Consider the following 19,418-nt stretch of genomic DNA (forward strand, 5'->3'; position numbering starts at 1 on the left):
GTCCTGGCTTCAAACCCTGATTGCATGACACTCTGGACAAGTTCCTTGATGCTTCTAAGCCTCAGTTTCCTCCATTAAAAGAAGATAATAGTAAGGCTTTTGGGACATTAAACGAGATCATCCCATTGAGGATGTACTCTCCTCCCTTGAAGGTAGCTCACTACTTGGAAGCAGTCCAGCTTAGTGGGTAGAGGGTGTGACCCTTGATCCTCAGGTTCATGGGTTCGAGCCCCACATTGGGCACAGAGCTTTAAAGAAAGAAGAAAAACTTGTCCCTTCGTAATTTCCACTAAGCCTATTGATGTCTTCCAGAACATCCCTTCCTGTTCACATGTATTCCCCACCCAGTCTTCTCCCAGCTACGTGTCCCCAGACTCTAACCCTAACAGTATAGATTGTGATCTTGTTACCAACACTAAACAGAATCAGTCAGCTTACTAACAAATGCTGTTGGGTGGTGGTAGTTTGTTTTGTTTTGTTTTTTTTTAAAGATTATTTATTTGACAGAGATTACAAGTAGGCAGAGAGGCAGACAGAGAGAGGAGGAAGCAGGCTCCCCGCTGAGCAGAGAGCCCGATTCGGGGCTCGATCCCAGGACCCTGAGACCATGACCTGAGCCGAAGGCAGAGGCTTAACCCACTGAGCCACCCAGGCGCCCCTGGTTTTTTAAATATATGTGTCAGTTGATAAGTTTGACAATTGAAGAGAATCACCCTAATGTCAGTCTTGGCCTACTAACTACACTAGTATAGAAAAATTCCCAAAAAATTAGTAATTATACCAAAGTTTGTACAGTTAAATGGGGAAAATACAATGACATGACAATGAAAATACAATGATATACAAATATAACAATGAGGGGCGCCTGGGTGGCTCAGTGGGTTAAGCCGCTGCCTTTGGCTCAGGTCATGATCCCAGGGTCCTGGGATTGAGCCCTGCATCGGGCTCTCTGCTCAGCGGGGAGGCTGCTTCCTCCTCTCTCTCTGCCTGCCTCTCTGCCTGCTTATGATCTCTCTCTGTCAAATAAATAAATAAAATCTTAAAAATATATATATAACAATGACTCTGAGGCCATGCTCTGAAAAATCAAAGAGGCTGTCATGTAACATAGGTGAGTGCAGAAAAGCAGCATAATTAATCAAAGCATACCTCAATCAACCTACTCCTCTGATTGTTTAGGAAGACATGAACAGAACAGAACAAATCAATTACATTGGAGCTCACCTGCTTGAAGCTTTCTTCATAGAAAAGGGTGCTCAGAGCACTACACCTAAGTGCAGAAATAAAGTGGCAGTCCAAGTAAAATCCCAGTGGGGTTTTGCTTTTTTTTGGAGGGGGCGGCCATACCTCTTGAACTCGTGGTTTCCGTCAGGATCATTCTGTGTTTCTGATCATTTCACAGATTCTTCATGGCTGCTGAGACTTGCATACCTTGCAGATGCTTTCAGAAAATTAGTTAGGTTCGGGACACCTGGGTGGCTCAGTTGGTTAAGCCACTGTCTTCGGCGTGGGTCATGATCCCAGGGTCCTGGGATCGAGTCCCACATCGGGCTCCTTGCTCAGCGGCGAGCCTGCTTCTCTCTCTGCCTCTGCCTGCTGCTCTGCCTGCTTGTGTTCCTCTCTCTCTCTCTGACAAATAAATAAAATCTTTAAAAATTTTTTTTCTAAAAAAAAAAAAAAGAAAATTAATTAGGTTCATCTGTCAATACCAGGAAAGGTTATGATCATTTGTACAATATTTGCTAGATGCTTTTCTCATAAAGAGGACTGAAAATCCTTAGCCTTATCTGTAGGACAAAGATGATTGTTTTTCTATCTTCCATCACTTTTGTTGCTTCTACAATTTTCAGTTTCTAAAATCTCTGTGATGCCTTTATACAGCAGCACTTCTCTCATATTTGTCTCTATTAAAATATTTTCTGGTAAGATTAATGCTTGGATTCAAAATGTGTTTATAATTATAAACAAAACAGACACTTTAGAGGTATAGGATTATGAAGCCTAATATGACATCTGATTCTCATATGAAATATGAGATATGAAATAAAACTGTTAACAAACTTTTTTGCTAAGTGATTTAGAAATAGCCTGAAAGTACTTGAAACTTATAAATGTACAGTATTACTGCCTTTAATCTTGCTAAATAGAATTTGCACATTATCTTGCAAAAACCAATACCAAAACAGAACATAGGAGTAGTTTTTGTTTGGGGGACAATTTTTTTGGTACCCCAGGTGGGACCATAGGAATAGTTTTGATGCTGCCCCAGACAGGATTTCAGTAACTACTGTCAGTCAGACATAATTCAAAATATTCTTTGTATTTTATGGAAATGTAACATTAAGTTTGTTTAACCATCTTTATATATTTTGTGAGTTGAATTTTTCTAGTTTATTTTTGTACTTTCATAAAGATTTTAGATTATAAAAGTTAAGATTATAAAGGATTATAAGACGGGGTACCCCTTTGAATAGTATCTTTAAAAATCTAGTAAGAGGTGCTATCTAAACCTTTAATACAAAAGTATGACTGCTGTCTATGTTAAGGCCATTTAGTTTGATTATTTTAAAAATCTGCATAAAAGGGTGCCTGGGTGGCTCAGTGGGTTAAGCCTAGGCCTTCGGCTCACGTCATGATCTCAGGGTTTTGGGATCGAGTCCCGCATCGGCTCTCTGCTTAGCAGGGAGCCTGCTTCCCCTCTCTCTCTGCCTGTCTCTCTGCCCACTTGTGATCTCTCTCTCTGTGTCAAATAAATAAATAAAGTCTTTTTTTAAAAATCTGCATAAAAGTATAGCATTTTACTTTGAATATGCAAGCTACTTTCCATTCATTTTAACTGAGAGATTTTTCTTTCTTATGCAAGAAGAATGGGCTCTGAAGATACAAAAAGAAAACCAAGTGGGGAAGTAAAAATTGTTAGGACCTCCAGGGCTAATGTAACAGGAGCAGCAGCCATTTCTGGCTACCATGCTATGCAAAACAAATGAACCTCACCTAAGACTCCTCCCTGGCAATCAAGACAACTACAAGACCAGCTGAAAATAAACTGGAAAAAAGCCTACAGTCAAGCAGTTACCTTTGGAGTAACATACATACAAAGAAAAAAAATGCCTAAAGTGAGAGAGGTCAAGTATTTCCACTCACTCTGAGATCAAAAAAAAAAAAAAAATAAAGTAGGAAAAGGTAGGAGGTACCTGAGTCAGTCTGTAGAGCATGCAAGCCTCACATTGATTTAAGCCTTATATTGGGCATAAAGCTTACATTAAAAAAAAAAAAAAAAAAACCTCAAGATCTTCCACCAGACTTTGGAGGAGGGTTACTAAACTATACACAGCCAAGTCCAGTCCCAGTTTAAAGCAAAACTTTTAATGTGACACCAAGTTATTGTTGCTTGAAAAACATTTTCACTGGGCACCTGGGTGGCTCAGACAATTAAGCGACTGCCTTCGGTTCAGGTCATGATCCCAGGATCCCTGCTCATCCGGAAGCCTGCTTCTCCCTCTCCCTCTGCCTCCCCCTGCTTGTGCTCGCTCTCTCTCTCTCTCTCTTTGTCAAATAAATAAAATCTTTTTTTTTTTAATTTTTAAGGTTTAAAAAAAAGAAACATTTTCACAAGCACAGCATTTCTAAAACAGCAATTTTCAGAGGGAAGACCAAAATTTGATTCACTAGCAAACCTCAACTTCAGGCTTCGCTGTCCTCTACCAGGCAGGTTAGTAAGCTGTTTAGGACTTAACTTTGATTATCTACATAAGACAACAAAGAAGAATAAAAAAGAAAAAGAAGAAGAAGAAACAGGGAAAAGAGTCTTCAAATTTGTACTTTTGTTTTTCCACTTAATAAGAAGGAAGAGGGACGCCTGGGTGGCTCAGTGGGTTAAGCCGCTGCCTTTGGCTCAGGTCATGGTCTCGGGGTCCTGGGATCGAGTCCCACATTGGGCTCTCTGCTCAGCGGGGAGCCTGCTTCCTCCTCTCTCTCTGCCTGCCTCTCTGCCTACTTGTGATCTCTCTGTCTGTCAAATAAATAAATAAATAAAATCTTAAAAAAAAAAAAAATAAGAAGGAAGAAAGGCTGAAATAAAACAGCTTTTAAGATGTTCAGTTTGGGGACGCCTGGGTGGCTCAGTTGGTTAAGCAGCTGCCTTTGGCTCAGGTCATGATCCCAGCGTCCTGGGATCAAGTCCCATATCGGGCTCCTTGCTCCGCAGGGAGCCTGCTTCTCCGTCTGACTCTGCCTGCCTCTCTGTCTGCCTGTGCTTGCTCTCGCTCGCTCTCTCTGACAAATAAATAAAATCTTTAAAAAAAAAAAAAAAAAAAAAAAAAAAAAAAAAAAAAAAAAAAAAAAAAAAAAAAAAAAAAGATGTTCAGTTTGGAGGGGCACCTGGGTGGCTCAGTGGGTTAAGCCTCTGCCTTCGGCTCTGGTCATGATCTCAGGGTCCTGGGATCCAGCCCTGCAATGAGCTCTCTGCTTGGCGAGGAGCCTGCTCCCCTCCCCCACTTCTACCTGCATCTCTGCCTGCTTGTGGTCTCTCTCTGTCAAATAAATAAATAGAATTTAAAAAAAAAAAGTTCAGTTTGGCATTTCTGCATATTAGAAATAACAAATATTTTTGCATGCTACTAAATAGGAAAGGATGAATGAAATTGTTCATCCTGTTAATTGTCTTTACACCCATTTTCCTGTTAGATTTAAAAAGAAAACAACCTCAAGTCAACACCAAAATGGGAACTGCTATTTTGTTAGAGATTAGCCCCTTCCAAGAAAAAACAGGAAAAGATAATTTATGTGAAGTCTCTCCAGAAAAAAGGAAGTTAACAATCATGGAGAGATTATAGTCTGGTAATCAGTTAGTTTATGTCTGCAATGGTCAAGCAGCAAAGTAGCAAACCTCATTAGGAAATTCTTGGGCAAGAGGACTAAGTCATACTGTATTTGCCTCTGGGGATTGGAATTGCATTCTACAGAAAGATACTTAGGCTTCAGAAGACAACACACAGGGATGCCTGGGTGGTTCAGTGGGTTAAACCTCTGCCTTTGGCTCAGGTCATGATCCCAGTGTCCTGTGATCCAGTCCTGTTTTGGGCTACTTGCTCAGTGGGGAGCCTGCTTCTCCCTCTGCCTGCTGCTCCTCCCCCTGCTTGTGTGCTCTCTCTCTCTGACAAATAAATAAAATCATAAAGAAAAAAATAAAAAGACAACACACAAAGTTGGCTGAGCAAAATACACCTTCAGGAGAGGCAATATAGTTATCCTCGGTAGCTAGATATGGGGTACCTTATTAAGGTATTGTTTTTCACATTAGAATAAGATCAGCTGACCAACTAACAGAATACTTTGAAACATTGTTCTGATTGAATAGAAGTTGTACTTCTCTGAGTATCTGAATCATTGGAATTCACTAAATTAGGTAATCTTGGGCACTTACAGGGAGGAGAAAATTAAGAACAGAGAAGATACATATTATCATACTTCACAGATTTGGGAGAAAATGGCTTCTTGTTGCCAAAGCACTCCATGTCTCCTGTGGCTAAATCTCAATCACGTTAAAAAAAAAAAAAAAAAAAAAGTTATGAGTTCTCATTCTCTTTCATGGTTTTCTTTTTTCCTTCACATTTTTTTCACATTTTAAGAAATGTCTCACTTCACTGTCTATATTTCTAGAATCCTTTAAAACCAATGAGGAAAAAAAAAAACAAAACGAGAATGCTGAATGGATACTTAGGTTCTTTAACTCTGAAGACCAAAAGAGCAGCCAACTGAAGAAACCACAACTAGACCCGTGCCGTCAAGATCATTATCTTCCTCTGTATAATGTTCAAGCAACACGTGGCTGCTTTAGCTATGAGCACCGTTCCCAGGATAATGCATACATTAAACAGAAAAATGATGTATATTTCTGGGGCAAACAGAGTAACCCACTGCATGAATACTGTGCATATGTCCTGTTGGAAGGTCCCTGTGAGCATATGGGGCTCTTTTTATATAAGTCCGCATTTGACCAGATGTCACCACGATCACAAAAGACAGAGCTAAAGCTGCCCACAAGTTTTTGTTAAAAATACATCTCCTGGGACGCCTGGGTGGCTCAGTTGGTTAAGCAGCTGCCTTCGGCTCAGGTCATGATCCCAGTGTCCTGGGATCGAGTCCCGCATCGGGCTCCTTGCTTGGCAGGGAGCCTATTTCTCCCTCTGCCTCTGCCTGCCTCTCTGTCTGCCTGTGCTCGCTCGCTCTTTTTCCCTCTATCCTTGACAAATAAATAAATAAAATCTTAAAAAAAAAAATACATTCCCTATTCCATTTCCATAAATACACAAGTCCACCAATAAGAGCCAAAAATATCCCCAGCTTGAAGGGGTCCTGGTAATCTGTAGGGTGTCTGAGGCTGATGGTGGTCTCTCTTCTCTCAGCTCTCTCGGCTACCCATCCAGCCATGTGCTCTGCTGTGACAGCCCTTCCCTCCAAATGGTCAAGGTCATCTGACATAAATTTCCTCTTAGCAGAGAAGTGAAGGACACTTGGAACTGACATCAACGGGTGTATCTGAAAGACCTCAGGGCTTTCATAGTAATCCATCATCACAAAAAATACCTTGTTGTTGAATGCACTGGAATGCTGCCAGGTATCTGTCAAGATCTGAAATTCTTCAGCCACACTTTTGCATATTTTTAAAAGATTTTATTTGTTTCAGCGAGAGAGAGAGAGAGAGAAAGCACAGAGGGAGAATGAGAGGGAAAAGCAGACTCCCCACTAAGCAGAGAGGCCAAGGTGGGGCTCCATCCCAGGACCACGGGATCATGACCCTGAAGGCACTTAACCCACTGAACTACTCAGGCATCCAGGCATTTTTGCATATCACACATGATCTAAACTTCTTCGGTAGTAAACACAATAACAGAGACGTTTCTTGGTGTTTCTATTACAAAAATGATAGAACACGGCATCACTAGTTCTCATCACTCTGTTTTTCTTGGTCCAATCCATCAGCTGCCTGGTGTTTTCTTCTAATATCTTCTTCCCCCGGGCCAGGATGGGCAGGAACGTCATGGATGGTGAACACCAGGCCCACCACCATAGCCACAGATACATGCCAAAGCCACCACCATTCTGCCATATTTATTTACTGCTCTGTTTTAAAATGTTTCAGGGGTGCCTGGGTGGCTCAGTGGGTTAGGCCTCTGCCTTCGGCTGGGGTCATGACCCCAGGGTCCTGGCTGATGGTGGTCTGATGGGATCGGGCCCCGTATTTTAGAGAGAAGGCAGCACTTAGTTATGTGACGCTGGGCGCGTTCCTCCCTTCTCTCACGGATAAGACCACCTCCTACAGCACGGTCCTCACAAGAGGCCCAGGCCCCCTGCGGGGAAGAGCAGTCCTCTCGGTTTCCAGAGCCACCACTAGAGGCAGTGTGGAGTCGTCACCGAGAGAAGGTGGGACCTGGGTTCCCATCCCTGCCTTTCCGCAGGGCCAGTTTCTTGAGTTGCCTGCGAAAACGGGGATAGTGCCTTACCTCTCTTATTAGTTATGAACATTAAATCTTAACATCTTCCACGGCCTCGAAAAGTACTGGCATGGTTGAGTTCCATCTCGTCCTCTTAAAAAAAAAATGGTTTGGCGGAGCATGGGTAGCTCAGTCGGGCTCAGGTCATTATTTCAAGTTATGAGATCCACCTGCCATGCTGCTCCCGGCTCCCAGCTTAGTGCCTACACTGCTTCTCTCCCTCTCCCTCTTGCCCTCCCTAATCGTGCTGCCTTCTCTCTAAAATAAAAAAAAAAAAAAAAAAAAAAAAAAAAAAAATCTTAAAAAAAAAAGGTTAGATTTTGTAATGTATAAATTGTTAAATCACTATATTATACACCTTAAACTAATAGAACTCTTTATGTAGTGGAACTAAAATAAAAAACTTTAAAAGAAGGGGTGCCTGGGTGGCTCAGTAGGTGAAGCCTCTGCCTTCGGCTCAGGTCATGATCTCAAGGTCTTAGGATCGAATCCCGCATGGTGCTCTCTGCTCAGCAGGGAGCCTGCTTCCTCCTCTCTCTCTGCCTGCCTCTCTGCCTACTTGTGATTTCTCTCTGTCAAATAAGTAATCTTAAAAAAAAAAAAAAACTTAAAACAAAAAGAAAAAAAAGGCTGGATTTTGAGCTTTGTTTCTAACACCCATTACCTCGCCCTGGGATGTGGCCCCTCCAAACGCAAGCCTCATTCCTTCGGTGCCATCAGGCAGATGGATGCAAATGTTGGGCAAGACAGGACCAAGGGATGTGTTCAATCATGTCAAATACACACACATTCTGGAAGGATATCTGCTGAGTACTGAGCCTGAGCGGGATGTTACTTTTCCTACGTATTACGCATTTGTTTTTAACCTTGTCGACGCGTAACTTCTATCAAAATACAAATGTTTAACATGTACATGGAGTGAACGCGACACCTCGAAGCGCTCCTCCTCGGGCCCCCACCGGGCGCCCCAGCCCCGCGGCCCCCGCCGCCTTCCTACCCCTTGGGCCTCCGGGCCCTGCCGCCGCCGCCGCGCCGCCGCGCGCTGGCCAAACCAAACACCAGGCGGAGGGAACGCGCGGGCGGAGCGCGGGTGCCTAGCAACCGGGGGCGCCGAACCGAGTTGCTGCGGACGCAGAGCGGAAGTGCGAGCGGGGCTGGAGGTGAGAGGAAGAGAAGAGCCGGGAGGTGGGGGGCCCTCGCCCAAGCCGAGCTCCCTCCTTCTCCCCTTCCTCCTCCTTTCTCGGCGCCTGCGGCGGGGTATTAATTCAAACCAGAGGAGAGGACGGCTGGGACCTAGACGGACCCCATTTCCTGCCAGTGGGGACCCTCACACACCTGCCCCTCCTCCCCCACAGAGGGCAGAGGGAGGACGACCAAATGGGCAGGAAGCCAACCCCCCACCCCCCAACTCCCTAGTGCCAACCCATGTCCCCTGCAAAACTAGCTCGTGCTCTTCCTGGAGAACGGGGCTCCTTCTCTTAGATCCTCACGGTCCTGGCCCAAAGCTGGGGCGGACAAAGAAAAGATGTTTCCACAAGACTTGGTTGCTGGAAGTAGAGGTGGAAACTGGATTAAGGGCTATTTTTCCTGCTAAGCGCCCCAACCCCCAGCCCCACTAAGGGCTTGGCAACACACACACACACACCTCAATGGACTCCACTGTTCCCTTTCACCTGTTCCAGGACCAGCAGGGTCCAGGAGTTTGTGTCTGTGGATGGATGGGGGGGGGCAGGAAACCTAGTGGACACCTCTCACAAAGCTAAGTAAAGCCAGGGCTGTTCCCAAGCCAGCTTCCTGCAGGAACGGGCTGGGAGCAAAATGGACAGGAGCATGTACTTTGGAGGGGGTTTTTGATCTAGGACAGTATCTCCTGAGTGGCCTCCTGCTGCTTTGTTTTCCCTCTCCAGCTGAGGTGGGTGACTGGAACAGGCCTCGGGTGTTCTGACCCCTCAACCCCCTGCGCCATGGCCACACTCAGCGTCAAGCCCAGTCAGCGCTTCCGGTTGCCGGACTGGCACACCAACAGCCACCTGCTGTCCACCAACGCCGAGCGGCAGCGAGATGCTTCACACCAGATCCGCCAGGAGGCCCGGGTCCTTCGCAATGAGACCAACAACCAGGTTGGAGGCCAGAGCCCTACTGGGTGGGCAGAGGAAGAGCCCCAACCCCGCACCTTCTTTATCCGGCTCTGTCTCTTCCAGACCATTTGGGATGAACATGACAATAGGACTCGACTGGCGGAGAGGATTGATACTGTCAACCGTTGGAAGGAGATGCTGGACAAGTGTCTGACAGATTTAGATGCTGAGATTGACGCCCTGACCCAGGCAGGGAGCCGGGGGAGGGAGCTGGGAGACCCTGCGGCCAGGACCTCCCCACACTCCCCACTTCAGGGTCCGCACACCCTTGATGGGGGGTGTTGGGTGGCATGTCCACTGAGTCGCTCACGGGCCCCTCTGTAAAGTGGGGATGAGAGCTGCTTCCCAGGGGATGGCCACACGAGTGTCCCGTGCCCTCTCTTTTCTAGATGAAAGAGTCGGCAGAGCAAAACCTGCAGGCCAAGAACCTGCCTCTGGATGTAGCAATTGAGTGCCTGACCTTGAGGGACAGCCGGCGTGACATTGATGTGGTGAAGGACCCTGTGGAGGAAGAGCTGCACAAAGAGGTGGAGGTCATTGATGCCACCAAGAAGGCCTTGCAACAGAAGATTAGCCAGGCCTTCGAGAAGCTCTGGTAAGGGAGCTCTATCATCTCCACGTTCAGCTGCACTTGAAATCTGCATGTCTGTCTGTCTGTCTGTCTTTTTTCTGTAAGATTTTAAAATCTATTGTTTGAGAGAAAGAGAGAGACCAAGGGGAGGAGCAGAGGGAGAGAGACAAGTGGACTCCGGGCTGAGCGCAGAACCCAACGCGGGGCTCGATTCCACAACCCTGAGATCATGACCTGAGTAGAAAAAAATTGAGAGTCAGACTCTTAAGTGACGGAGCCACCCAGGCGTCCCAAGGCTGCATGTCTTCCACATGAAACATGTATTGTGGGTAATGAGTAGCGGGCTCTTGGGCTCCCTTCTGACCCTGCCGTGCCCATTGCGGAAACCACTGACTGTAGCTCCCACCGCCTGGATGCCGTCTCAGAACACTTCATACCGCCCTGCTTTAGGCAGCCATCAACAGCTGACTGGGAGTGGGAGAGATGAAGCCCATTTGTCACCACCCCTGGGTACCCTCTCGTGAGTGTGTATGTGTGAGTCACACATGCATGTGCCCCCGGGGGTGTGCGCAAGCAGGCAGGGGTCCGCATTCTGTCTGCCCCAGCTGGCCCAGACCTCAGTGTCCCTTCAGGACCACGGGGGCTGTGTCCTGGGGCCTTGGCGGAATGGTCCCTGATCGAGTCTGTTCCCTCCCCAGCCTCCTGCAGGAAGTCCGACAGCAGCTCAGCTCTGACCATCGGGACAAAATGGAGACACTGGACATTGACAGAGGCTGCCTCTCTCTCAACCTCAAGTCCCCAAACATCTCTCTGAAGGTCAATCCCACACGTGTCCCAGACGGGTAAGAAGAAGTGTTTCACTCAGTTTCTCCTCCCCGCGTCACAGCCCGTACTCTTCTGAGCCCAGTGTTTCCTGCCGCAGCTCCTCCACCCTCCAGCAATGGGACGACTTCAGCCAGTTCAACAAGAGCCGCGCAGAGGCTGAGATGAAAGGGGCCGTAGAGCTGAGGGAGGCCATGGCCCTAACCATTGCCGAGGTGACCGACCACTCCCACACCCTGCTCTTCCAGGGCCGGCTGGTGGCCCGAGCGGTCCCGGTGGCCACATGGTGTCCCACCACACACACCACTCCCCAACTTGAGCGATTTCCTCAGATGGCCCCGAGCTTACAGCCCTCCCTTGGCCTGCCTATCCTGTCCTTCAGACCAACAATGAACTCGAAGCCCAGAGGGTGGCCACAGAATTTGCCTTCAGGAAGCGGCTGCGGGAGATGGAGAAATTGTACAGTGAGCTCAAGTGGCAGGAGAAAAATGTGAGCCTTCTCGGTTTCGTCCCGGGGTTCCTCCTGTGGGACGAGAGCCGGGGCTCAGCTGGTGGAGACCAGTCACTCTGTCCCTGCAGACCTTGGAGGAGATCGCCGAGCTGCAGGAAGACATCCGGCACCTGGAGGAGGATCTGCGCCGAAAGTTACAGAACCTGAAGCTATGCCATACCCGGCTAGAGTCCAGAACTTACAGGCCCAATGTGGAACTCTGCCGGGACCAGGTGCGAGGGTACCCCCGTGGGGCACTGGCCCCCCCTAAGGCTTCCTCCAGATCACCCCTCCCCCCCACAGCACATATCCCTGGACAGCAATGGGAAGCAGGGGTGCTGGTGGAGGGCAGTATCCAAGCCCATAGACTGACCTGGGCCTCCCAATGCACCCGTCTGCCTCTAGGCACAGTACGGCCTCACTGACGAGGTTCACCAATTAGAGGCAACCATCGCTGCTCTGAAGCAGAAGCTGGCGCAAGCCCAGTAAGTTGGGGAGTGGGCAGGGGGCGTAGGGAGACACCTCCCACCCATGGGGCCTTTTGCAGCCTGCTGGCTTCCCTGGTGTCTTTCTTCCTGAAGGCCAGTGAGTTTGGCCTTGACCTCCCCTTGTGGGGCAGGGGTGATGGGCTGTTCATGCCTCCTCCCCAGGGATGCTCTGGAGGCTCTCTACAAGCACCTGGCCCGGCTGCAGGCTGACATCGACTGCAAGACCAACTCCATGCTGCTGGACACCAAGTGCATGGACACCCGCAGGAAGCTGACTGTGCCTGCAGAGAAGTTTGTGCCTGAGGTGGACACCTTCACCCGAACCACAAACCGCACCCTGAGTCCGCTCAAAACCTGCCAGCTGGAGCTGGTCTAGTCTTGGGGGGCTGAGGGATGAGAGAAGGGTCCGTGGGGAGATGGAAGAGGGAGGGGGGGTGGAGAGAATGAATTTAATAAATTGTGGAGAGAATGAATTTAATAAATTGTCAGTCCAAATGCCTTTCTGCTATCCCTGCATACAGTCGGCGGGGAGTGAGAGGGCTCTTGGCTCTGCTGTGTATGGAGGAGCAAACTTGGGGAACATCATTCCTCAAGCTCTATGTTCTAAATCTGAGTCCTTTCCTCCTCCCTCCTCAGGGAACCCCTCTCTGGACCAGGCTGACATCCCCCTGGGCTCTAGCACCATGAGCTCTCATCAGCTCGGGGCCCCAGCTGGACCCTTGCCTGCTCTCTTCATGCCTAGGGGAAGCCCAGGGGAAGCGGGGTAGGCTAGGATCACAGTGGGAGGGCTTGGGGGTGGGGACCCAGGCCTGAGGGAGCCAAGAGCCGGGAAAGCAGTGGGAAGGTGGGCTTGGAGCAGGCTACAAGGAGCAGGGGTGGGGGTGGGGTGGAGACAGTGGCCTTAAGGGCAGGGCTGCCAGGGTCCGATGGTCTGGCTTTGGGCCCTCCTCTCGCCTCGGGGACTCTTCAGTGGCCATCCCGCCCATCTGTGAGCCATTTACAAGTGGGGAGAATGGGGCTAAAGCAGAGGCCTGGCCCAAGCCAGTGCAGCAGGACTTGGGAGCTGCAGCTCCGGGCCGCTGGGCGGCGCTGTGGGTACGGAGAGGTGCTGCGGCTCCGGGCCGCTGGGCGGCGCTATGGGGCCGGCCGGGGGGGCGTGGTCGAGCGGCGCGCGCCGGACGTACCGGAAGTGGCGACTGCTCCGCGCGGATGGCGGCGGCGGCAGCGGCAGCGGCGGCGATGGCGGCAGCGGCGGCGATGACGGCTTCGGGCTGCGCGGGGGCTGGGGCGGCCCGCTCCCTCTCCCGCTTCCGAGGCTGCCTGGCCGGCGCGCTGCTCGGGGACTGCGTAGGCTCCTTCTACGAGGCGCACGACACCGTCACCCTGACGTCAGTCCTGCGTCACGTCCAGAGCCTGGAGCCGGACCCGGGCTCGCCAGGGAGCGCGCGGACAGGTGGGCGGGGCCGGGTGCACGTGGGGACGCGTTGGCCGGGGTTCCCGGGGGCCTCGGGACAGGAGGGACAAACCTCGGAGGTGAAGCTGCCCGGAGCTGCCGGGGCCGGGTCTGGAGGAGCCGCGGACAGCTCGGACTCAGCGCGTCAGAGTCCGAGTCCCAGCTTCGCTCTCGCCTGGAAAGTTCCCCGGTGCCGGGCCTGGCAAGCCGGTCCTGGCAGCCGGTCCTTCCAGCCGTGCAAGCCGGCAGCCTGTGCGTCTTTCCCCTGCATCGCGCCTGATCCACCCTGTGCACCACCAGTCCATTCTCCACGCTGCAGGGAGTGATCTCGAAAGAGCCGAGACGGACCTTCCCCCGCTGGAAGCTTTGCCGTGATTTTCCCTTACTCTTAGCATAGACCAAATTCTCTAACATGTCCTACCTGGTCGGCCCTCGCCTAAGTCCCTGTTTCACCTTCGGCCACCCTTGGCCTTGTGTTCTGTGCTCAGCTGCTCTTACACCAGCTTGCCAGGTCTTTGCAGTGCTGTCCCTTGTATATAAAGCCTGTCTCCTCCCCTTGTGCATCCAGGTCCTCACCCAGATCTCTGATGTCAAGGGGAGGATGTTTCTTGGAGAGCATGTAGAATAGTAAGAAGAAGGGGCCAAACTCGGAACCCTGGAGGAGCAAAAGGAGCTAGACTTGGAAAGGGTTTGATGGGAGCTGAAGCATGTGGGTAGAATAGCAACAAAACCTGGGAGAATTTCAGGATGGTCACGGTGAGATGCTACAGAGAGGTTAAGGAGAGGGAAATCTGGGTTTTAAAAACTATTTCAGTAGAATGTTGAAATCTGGAGGTAAGGTGTCAGTGGGTTTAGGAGGAAATGGAGAAAGGAAATAGAGTAGAAGGTATGATGAGGAGAAATCGGAGCTGTGGTTGAGGCAAAGACAGGATGGAGGGATGGTTTTTAATTTCATCTTTGCTTTGAGGTTAAGATGAAGGAAAAACATTTTAGGTGTTTTAGAACCTTTTGGTTGCACGTAGCAGAAAACTCAGCTCATAATGGCCTAAGCAAAAGGAGAATGTGTTGGCTGGCATAAGTGAGAAATCCTGAGGTAGGTCTGGCTTCAGGTGGAGCTGAATCCAGGGGCTCAAGCCACGTCCTTAAGACCCAGCTCCCCTCCTTATTCAGATCCCTGTTCTGACAGGTTGGCTTCACTCGCTCTGGCAGACCCTCCGCATAGGGTGGCCCCAGCAGCTTCAGCAGAGGAAGAGTCTGTCTGCAGCAGCCCCAGCAGAAATCCAGATCACATTTTCTCAGCCTGGCTTGGCCATCTGTCCATCCCTGAACAAACGAGTAGGGTGTGCTATTTGAGGAGGCTAGTGGTGGTGTGAACCTTATGCCCCAATCATATGGGCTGAGAAGGGTAGAGAAGTGGCTCCCTGGGGAAGCCGAGTGCAGGGACCAAACGAAGAGAGCATGGGTGCTACTCCACCATGCAGGAAGAGGTGGAGAGGAGAGGAAGGAAGAACAAGTTCACTGGGAAGCTGGGCTGGGTGGGCTGGAAGAGAAACTCACTTGGTCAGGAGGTAACAGGAGAGTGTAGCTATGGGTAGGAGGCCTGTCGACCCCTCTTCCTAGTGAAGCCAGGATGGGAGCCCTCTAAAGAGTGAAGGGGGGAAAAAGAAAGAGTGAAGGGGAGTAAGTGGGGCTGGGGGCTTGCAGTACACAGAGAGGAGTGGAAGTGGGGTCGGGGCTTGCTAGGGCGTGTGCTTCCTTCTCTGTAGCCTTCTCTTCCTTCAATAAAACCAAGTGCCACCAGTCCCTTGCCGGCTCCCAGACTACTCGGGACGTCTTCATTTGCAGTGTCGGAAGTGCCAGAGCAGTAGTCCCGGGCACCCAGAAGAAGGAGCGGGGCTTGAGGAGGGAGGGTCCCAGACTCCCAAGGTTGGTTCTGGGGATGTGGAGGGGAGCGGTGGGATAGAACAGGGAAGGGCTTCGAAGGCCAAGGCAGTGAATTTGGCCTAATCCTGAAAGCAACAGACAGCAATTTTGAGCAGCAGAGAGATGAGGAAAGGGATATTCTACTTTTAGGAAGAATCGTCTGGCTGCACATACAGGCTGGGTTGGAGGTTGGGTGTGGTGCAGGAAAGCTATGGTCATAGTCAGAGGGGAGCAGAAGATTTGCCTTTAGAAATCAGCAGGAATAAAGAATTGCTGAGAATCCCAAGGCCTGGAGCCCAGGAAACTGGGCAGAAGAGAAAGAGGGAGTATGCTTCTAGTAGAGTATGCTTCTCAGTCTCAGGGTCATGAGTTCTAGCCCCACACTGGGTATAGAGCGTACTTAAAAAAAAAAAAAAATAGTGGGGGGCCAGAGCCCCCACCTTCAAGCCCTGCAGCACGATCTCACCCTCACCCCCACCCTGTTCCTGCAGAAGTGTTGTACTACACAGACGACACGGCCATGGCCAGGGCCCTGGTGCAGTCCCTGCTGGCCAAGGAGGCCTTCGACGAGGTGGACATGGCTCACAGGTGAGGGGGGCGGACCTGAGGGGGAGGTAAAGCAGGTGGGCTGAGCATCTACACTTCTTGGCCAGAGTGATGCTGCAGGTGCATGCTGGGGCCCCAGCTCTCGGCACGACACTGGCACTGCGTGGCTTCCCAGGGCAGAACCAACTGCACCGGGAGCTTGGGCCTCAGTCCCTAAGGCTTCCTCTTTTCCCAGGCCAGCCAGAGCTCGCCCCTCCCAGCCCTGACACATGTCTTTTCAACCCTCATCCTGTCTCCCTTCTCTCTCTTAGATTTGCTCAGGAGTACAAGAAAGAGCCCGACCGGGGTTACGGTGCTGGAGTGATCACTGTCTTCAAGAAGCTCCTGAGCCCCAAGTGCCGCGACGTCTTTGAGCCTGCCCGGGCCCAGTTTCACGGAAAAGGCTCCTATGGCAACGGGGGTGCCATGCGGGTGGCCGGCATATCCCTGGCCTATAGCAGTGTCCAGGACGTGCAGAAGGTAGTCCGGGCGGGCCGGCTGCTGGGCGCTCCCCTCCCTCCTCTCTGCAGCCCGGGTTCTGTGACAGCCCGTCTTTGCTCCCACTGCCTCTGCCCTAGTTTGCCCGGCTCTCAGCCCAGCTGACACACGCCTCCTCCCTGGGTTACAACGGTGCCATCCTGCAGGCCCTGGCTGTGCACCTGGCTTTGCAGGGGGAGTCGTCGAGTGAGCATTTCCTCGAACAACTCCTGGGCCACATGGAAGAGCTGGAAAGTGACGCCCAGTCTCTCTCAGATGCCAGGGAGTGAGTATGTGGGAGGGAGGCAGGCTGGAAGGGCGTTTGGGGGTGTGCCTGCCTTGTGGGGTCCTCCGGCATTGCCACAGGCTGAAGCCTTTTTTTTTTTAAATTGCAGACTTTTGGGAGAGTGTGGGAGGAGCCCCTTTGCCTTGACTCTGCGTTGAGGCTCTTAGGTTACCAGAGACTGGGACGGGCAGCTCATCCCCAGGGTGCTCCTACTTGTTGTCAGGACACCTGTGCTGGGTGTCAGCCTGATCACCTCCCGCCTCCGCCCTCCCACACCTCTTCCCCTGCCTCCCATCTCCACCCTGCTGAAATCTCACCCCTGACCCACAGGTTGGGCATGGAGGAACGTCCCTACTCCAGCCGACTGAAGAAGATCGGCGCTCTTCTAGAGCAGGACTCTGTCACCAGAGAGGAGGTGGTGTCCGAGCTAGGTGGGTAGACCCTCACACCTGTCATCCTCGGCTCGTCCTGGGCTTAGGGACAGATGGGAGCCGGGAGGCCCGCCTGCTGTCCCATTTCTTGCCCGAAGCTGTGGGGACAGCGGAGCCTGCGCTGTGCCATCCTTGGCAGGGCTGGGAACACATGCCTCCTTGCTGGGGTTAACTCCAGGGCTGCCACGCCACCAGCCTGGCCGCTGAGCATCCCCCGGAGTGGCAGGTGGCCGTTAGTTTTCACAGTTGATGTTGATAACCGGTACTTGTTTAGAGAGCACCTGTACTGTGTTCTGGGCCCCGTATGGAACACTCTCCCTGTGGCCCGTTTCACCCCCACACCAGTCCAGAGAGTCGCTGCCTTTATTCCCTCTCTGCCTGAGGAGTCAGATCTCAGAAACCAGAATCTCAGCCATGAGGGAACTTGCGTGGTCCCATGCTAGCAGGAGGGAGAGCCAGGATTTGAACCTGGGTAGTCTAAGTCTAGAGCCTCTGGACTGAATCACAGCCCAGCTTGAAACTAAGAGTATTGACTTGGGGTGAGTGGTGGGAAGATGGCTGGGGACATAGAGGGTGGAGGAATGTGGGGTCCCCATGTGCTGGCTTCCCTGCAGGCAATGGCATTGCTGCCTTTGAATCTGTGCCCACTGCCATCTACTGCTTCCTGCGCTGCATGGAGCCTGACCCCGAGATCCCCTCTGCCTTCAACAGCCTCCAAAGGACTCTTATCTATTCCATCTCACTCGGGGGGGACACAGACACCATTGCTACCATGGCTGGGGCCATTGCTGGGGCCTACTATGGGATGGAACAGGTGCCAGAGAGCTGGCAGCAAAGTTGTGAGGGCTATGAGGAGACAGATGTCCTGGCCCAGAGCCTGCACCGTCTCTTCCAGAAGAGTCCATGAGGGCCTCAGCTGCTGGGACTCCGCTGTGTCCAGCCGGCCCAGCTGCAGCTCAGACTGGAGATGCTGTGGTTCCTTGGGCACGGGTCTTTGCCTCCGTCATCCTGCAGTGGGGGTGAAACACGCGGCTGGCCCGGGGTGGAGGACTGGTACCTCCCTGGTGCTGGGTTCCGGGCTCACTGCCGAGCCTGGGGCCTTCCTGGCTCCCTGGGCAGAGGGGAGGGATTTGGACAGGTTTTATTATGGAAGGGTGTCTGTGGCATTTTCCTGTCTTACCCAAGACGTGGGATTCTGGGGGTTGGGGTGGGGGCAGAAATGATCGGCAGCGGCGCTGCTACTTCTTGTTGAGATGTGGCCAGTCTGCCAGAAAGCACGGCTCTGGCTGGGTGGAGCCCTGGGCAATAGTATGTTCACGTGGGTCAGGGAAACCAGCCCTGGCATCCAGCTGATCTAGATGCACACCTGGCCTTTGGCGGTCATGGGGCGTGTTAACAGCTTCTGGTGGAAGTCACAGCAATAAAAACAGTTTTTGGTAAGTCCTGCCACTGGTGCCCATGTTTCTCCTTGGCCCTGAATGAATTTCCTCCCCCCTGTACCCCTGTGACCTTTTCAGGCCATGTACCTCTTCATCTGCTCTACTGGGAGCCAGTAACGGAAGGGTGTGGGGTCTTGGGGCAGATCCCTCCAGTTCTTCCAAATGGCTGTGCTGTTCAGCCAGGAAGGGCAGAGTGGGCATGTTTTAGTGCTTTTTCCTGTTGGAGATCATTCAGAGTGACCCAGGCAGTGGGCAGAACAAGCCAGATGTCCCTGTTCTCGGGGGCTGACTTCTTCATAGCTTGTTCCCCAAATAAGACCCACATCCAGCTGGCCGAAGAGCAGGACCCCAGTAGGAGGGTGCAAAGGGCACCCCCTCCCACCAGACTGCCGACCCTCGGGTGAGGAGGGTGCATCGTGTTGGTGTCCTAGGTGGAATGAAGGATTTGGGCCTGTCTTTATCTTGAGCTCCAGTCAGAGGCCTTGGCTTGAAAGGAAGTTTTTACACACCATTTGTTTTGAAGAAAAGAAAATCGAAAGGGAGAAGACCCCTCCGCTCCAACTAGGGATGTTCTCCAGTTATCCTTCCGGGCTCAGTGGAGAGAAGCACGCCAAGCTCTGCAACTAGCGTGAGGTCCGCGGACTGATGGGCAGGTCTGCTTTCAGCTGAGATGGTGTCCTGCCAGGCTGGGGCAAACCACGGGGCTCTTCAGAGCTTGGATTGTTTCAGGTTTGCTGTCCCCATTCCTCAAGCCAGGGACAGATCTTTATTGCTGAGCAGTGCAGGCTGTGGGCAGGTGATTTCTGCCATGGACAGCAC

General features: G+C 51.4%; 2 protein-coding genes across 3 annotated transcripts; both read left to right on the forward strand.

Annotated features, from left to right (window-relative positions):
- The first annotated feature begins 8,498 nt into the window (after positions 1-8,498).
- TEKT2 (tektin 2) lies at positions 8,499-12,487 on the forward strand. 2 transcript variants are annotated; one of them, XM_059137680.1, is made up of 10 exons: positions 8,499-8,656; positions 9,404-9,616; positions 9,698-9,823; positions 10,024-10,229; positions 10,904-11,047; positions 11,128-11,242; positions 11,410-11,517; positions 11,607-11,750; positions 11,923-12,002; positions 12,168-12,487. In XM_059137680.1, exons 2-10 carry the CDS (start codon positions 9,461-9,463, stop codon positions 12,379-12,381), a joined length of 1,293 nt encoding a protein of 430 aa, XP_058993663.1. In that variant the 5' UTR covers positions 8,499-8,656; positions 9,404-9,460; the 3' UTR covers positions 12,382-12,487. The 2 variants fall into 2 exon arrangements, with proteins under 2 accessions (XP_058993663.1, XP_058993664.1); XM_059137681.1 differs by lacking the exon at positions 8,499-8,656 and adding an exon at positions 8,669-8,753.
- A 757-nt stretch (positions 12,488-13,244) lies between these two features.
- Positions 13,245-18,609, forward strand: ADPRS (ADP-ribosylserine hydrolase). Its single transcript, XM_059136797.1, has 6 exons — positions 13,245-13,458; positions 15,873-15,969; positions 16,239-16,446; positions 16,545-16,729; positions 17,060-17,160; positions 17,775-18,609. The coding sequence occupies exons 1-6, from the start codon at positions 13,245-13,247 to the stop codon at positions 18,065-18,067; spliced, it is 1,098 nt and encodes a 365-aa protein (XP_058992780.1). The 3' UTR covers positions 18,068-18,609.
- The last annotated feature ends 809 nt before the right edge of the window (positions 18,610-19,418 follow it).

This window comes from Mustela lutreola, chromosome 10 (assembly GCF_030435805.1).
Source record: "Mustela lutreola isolate mMusLut2 chromosome 10, mMusLut2.pri, whole genome shotgun sequence".
NCBI lineage: Eukaryota > Metazoa > Chordata > Mammalia > Carnivora > Mustelidae > Mustela > Mustela lutreola.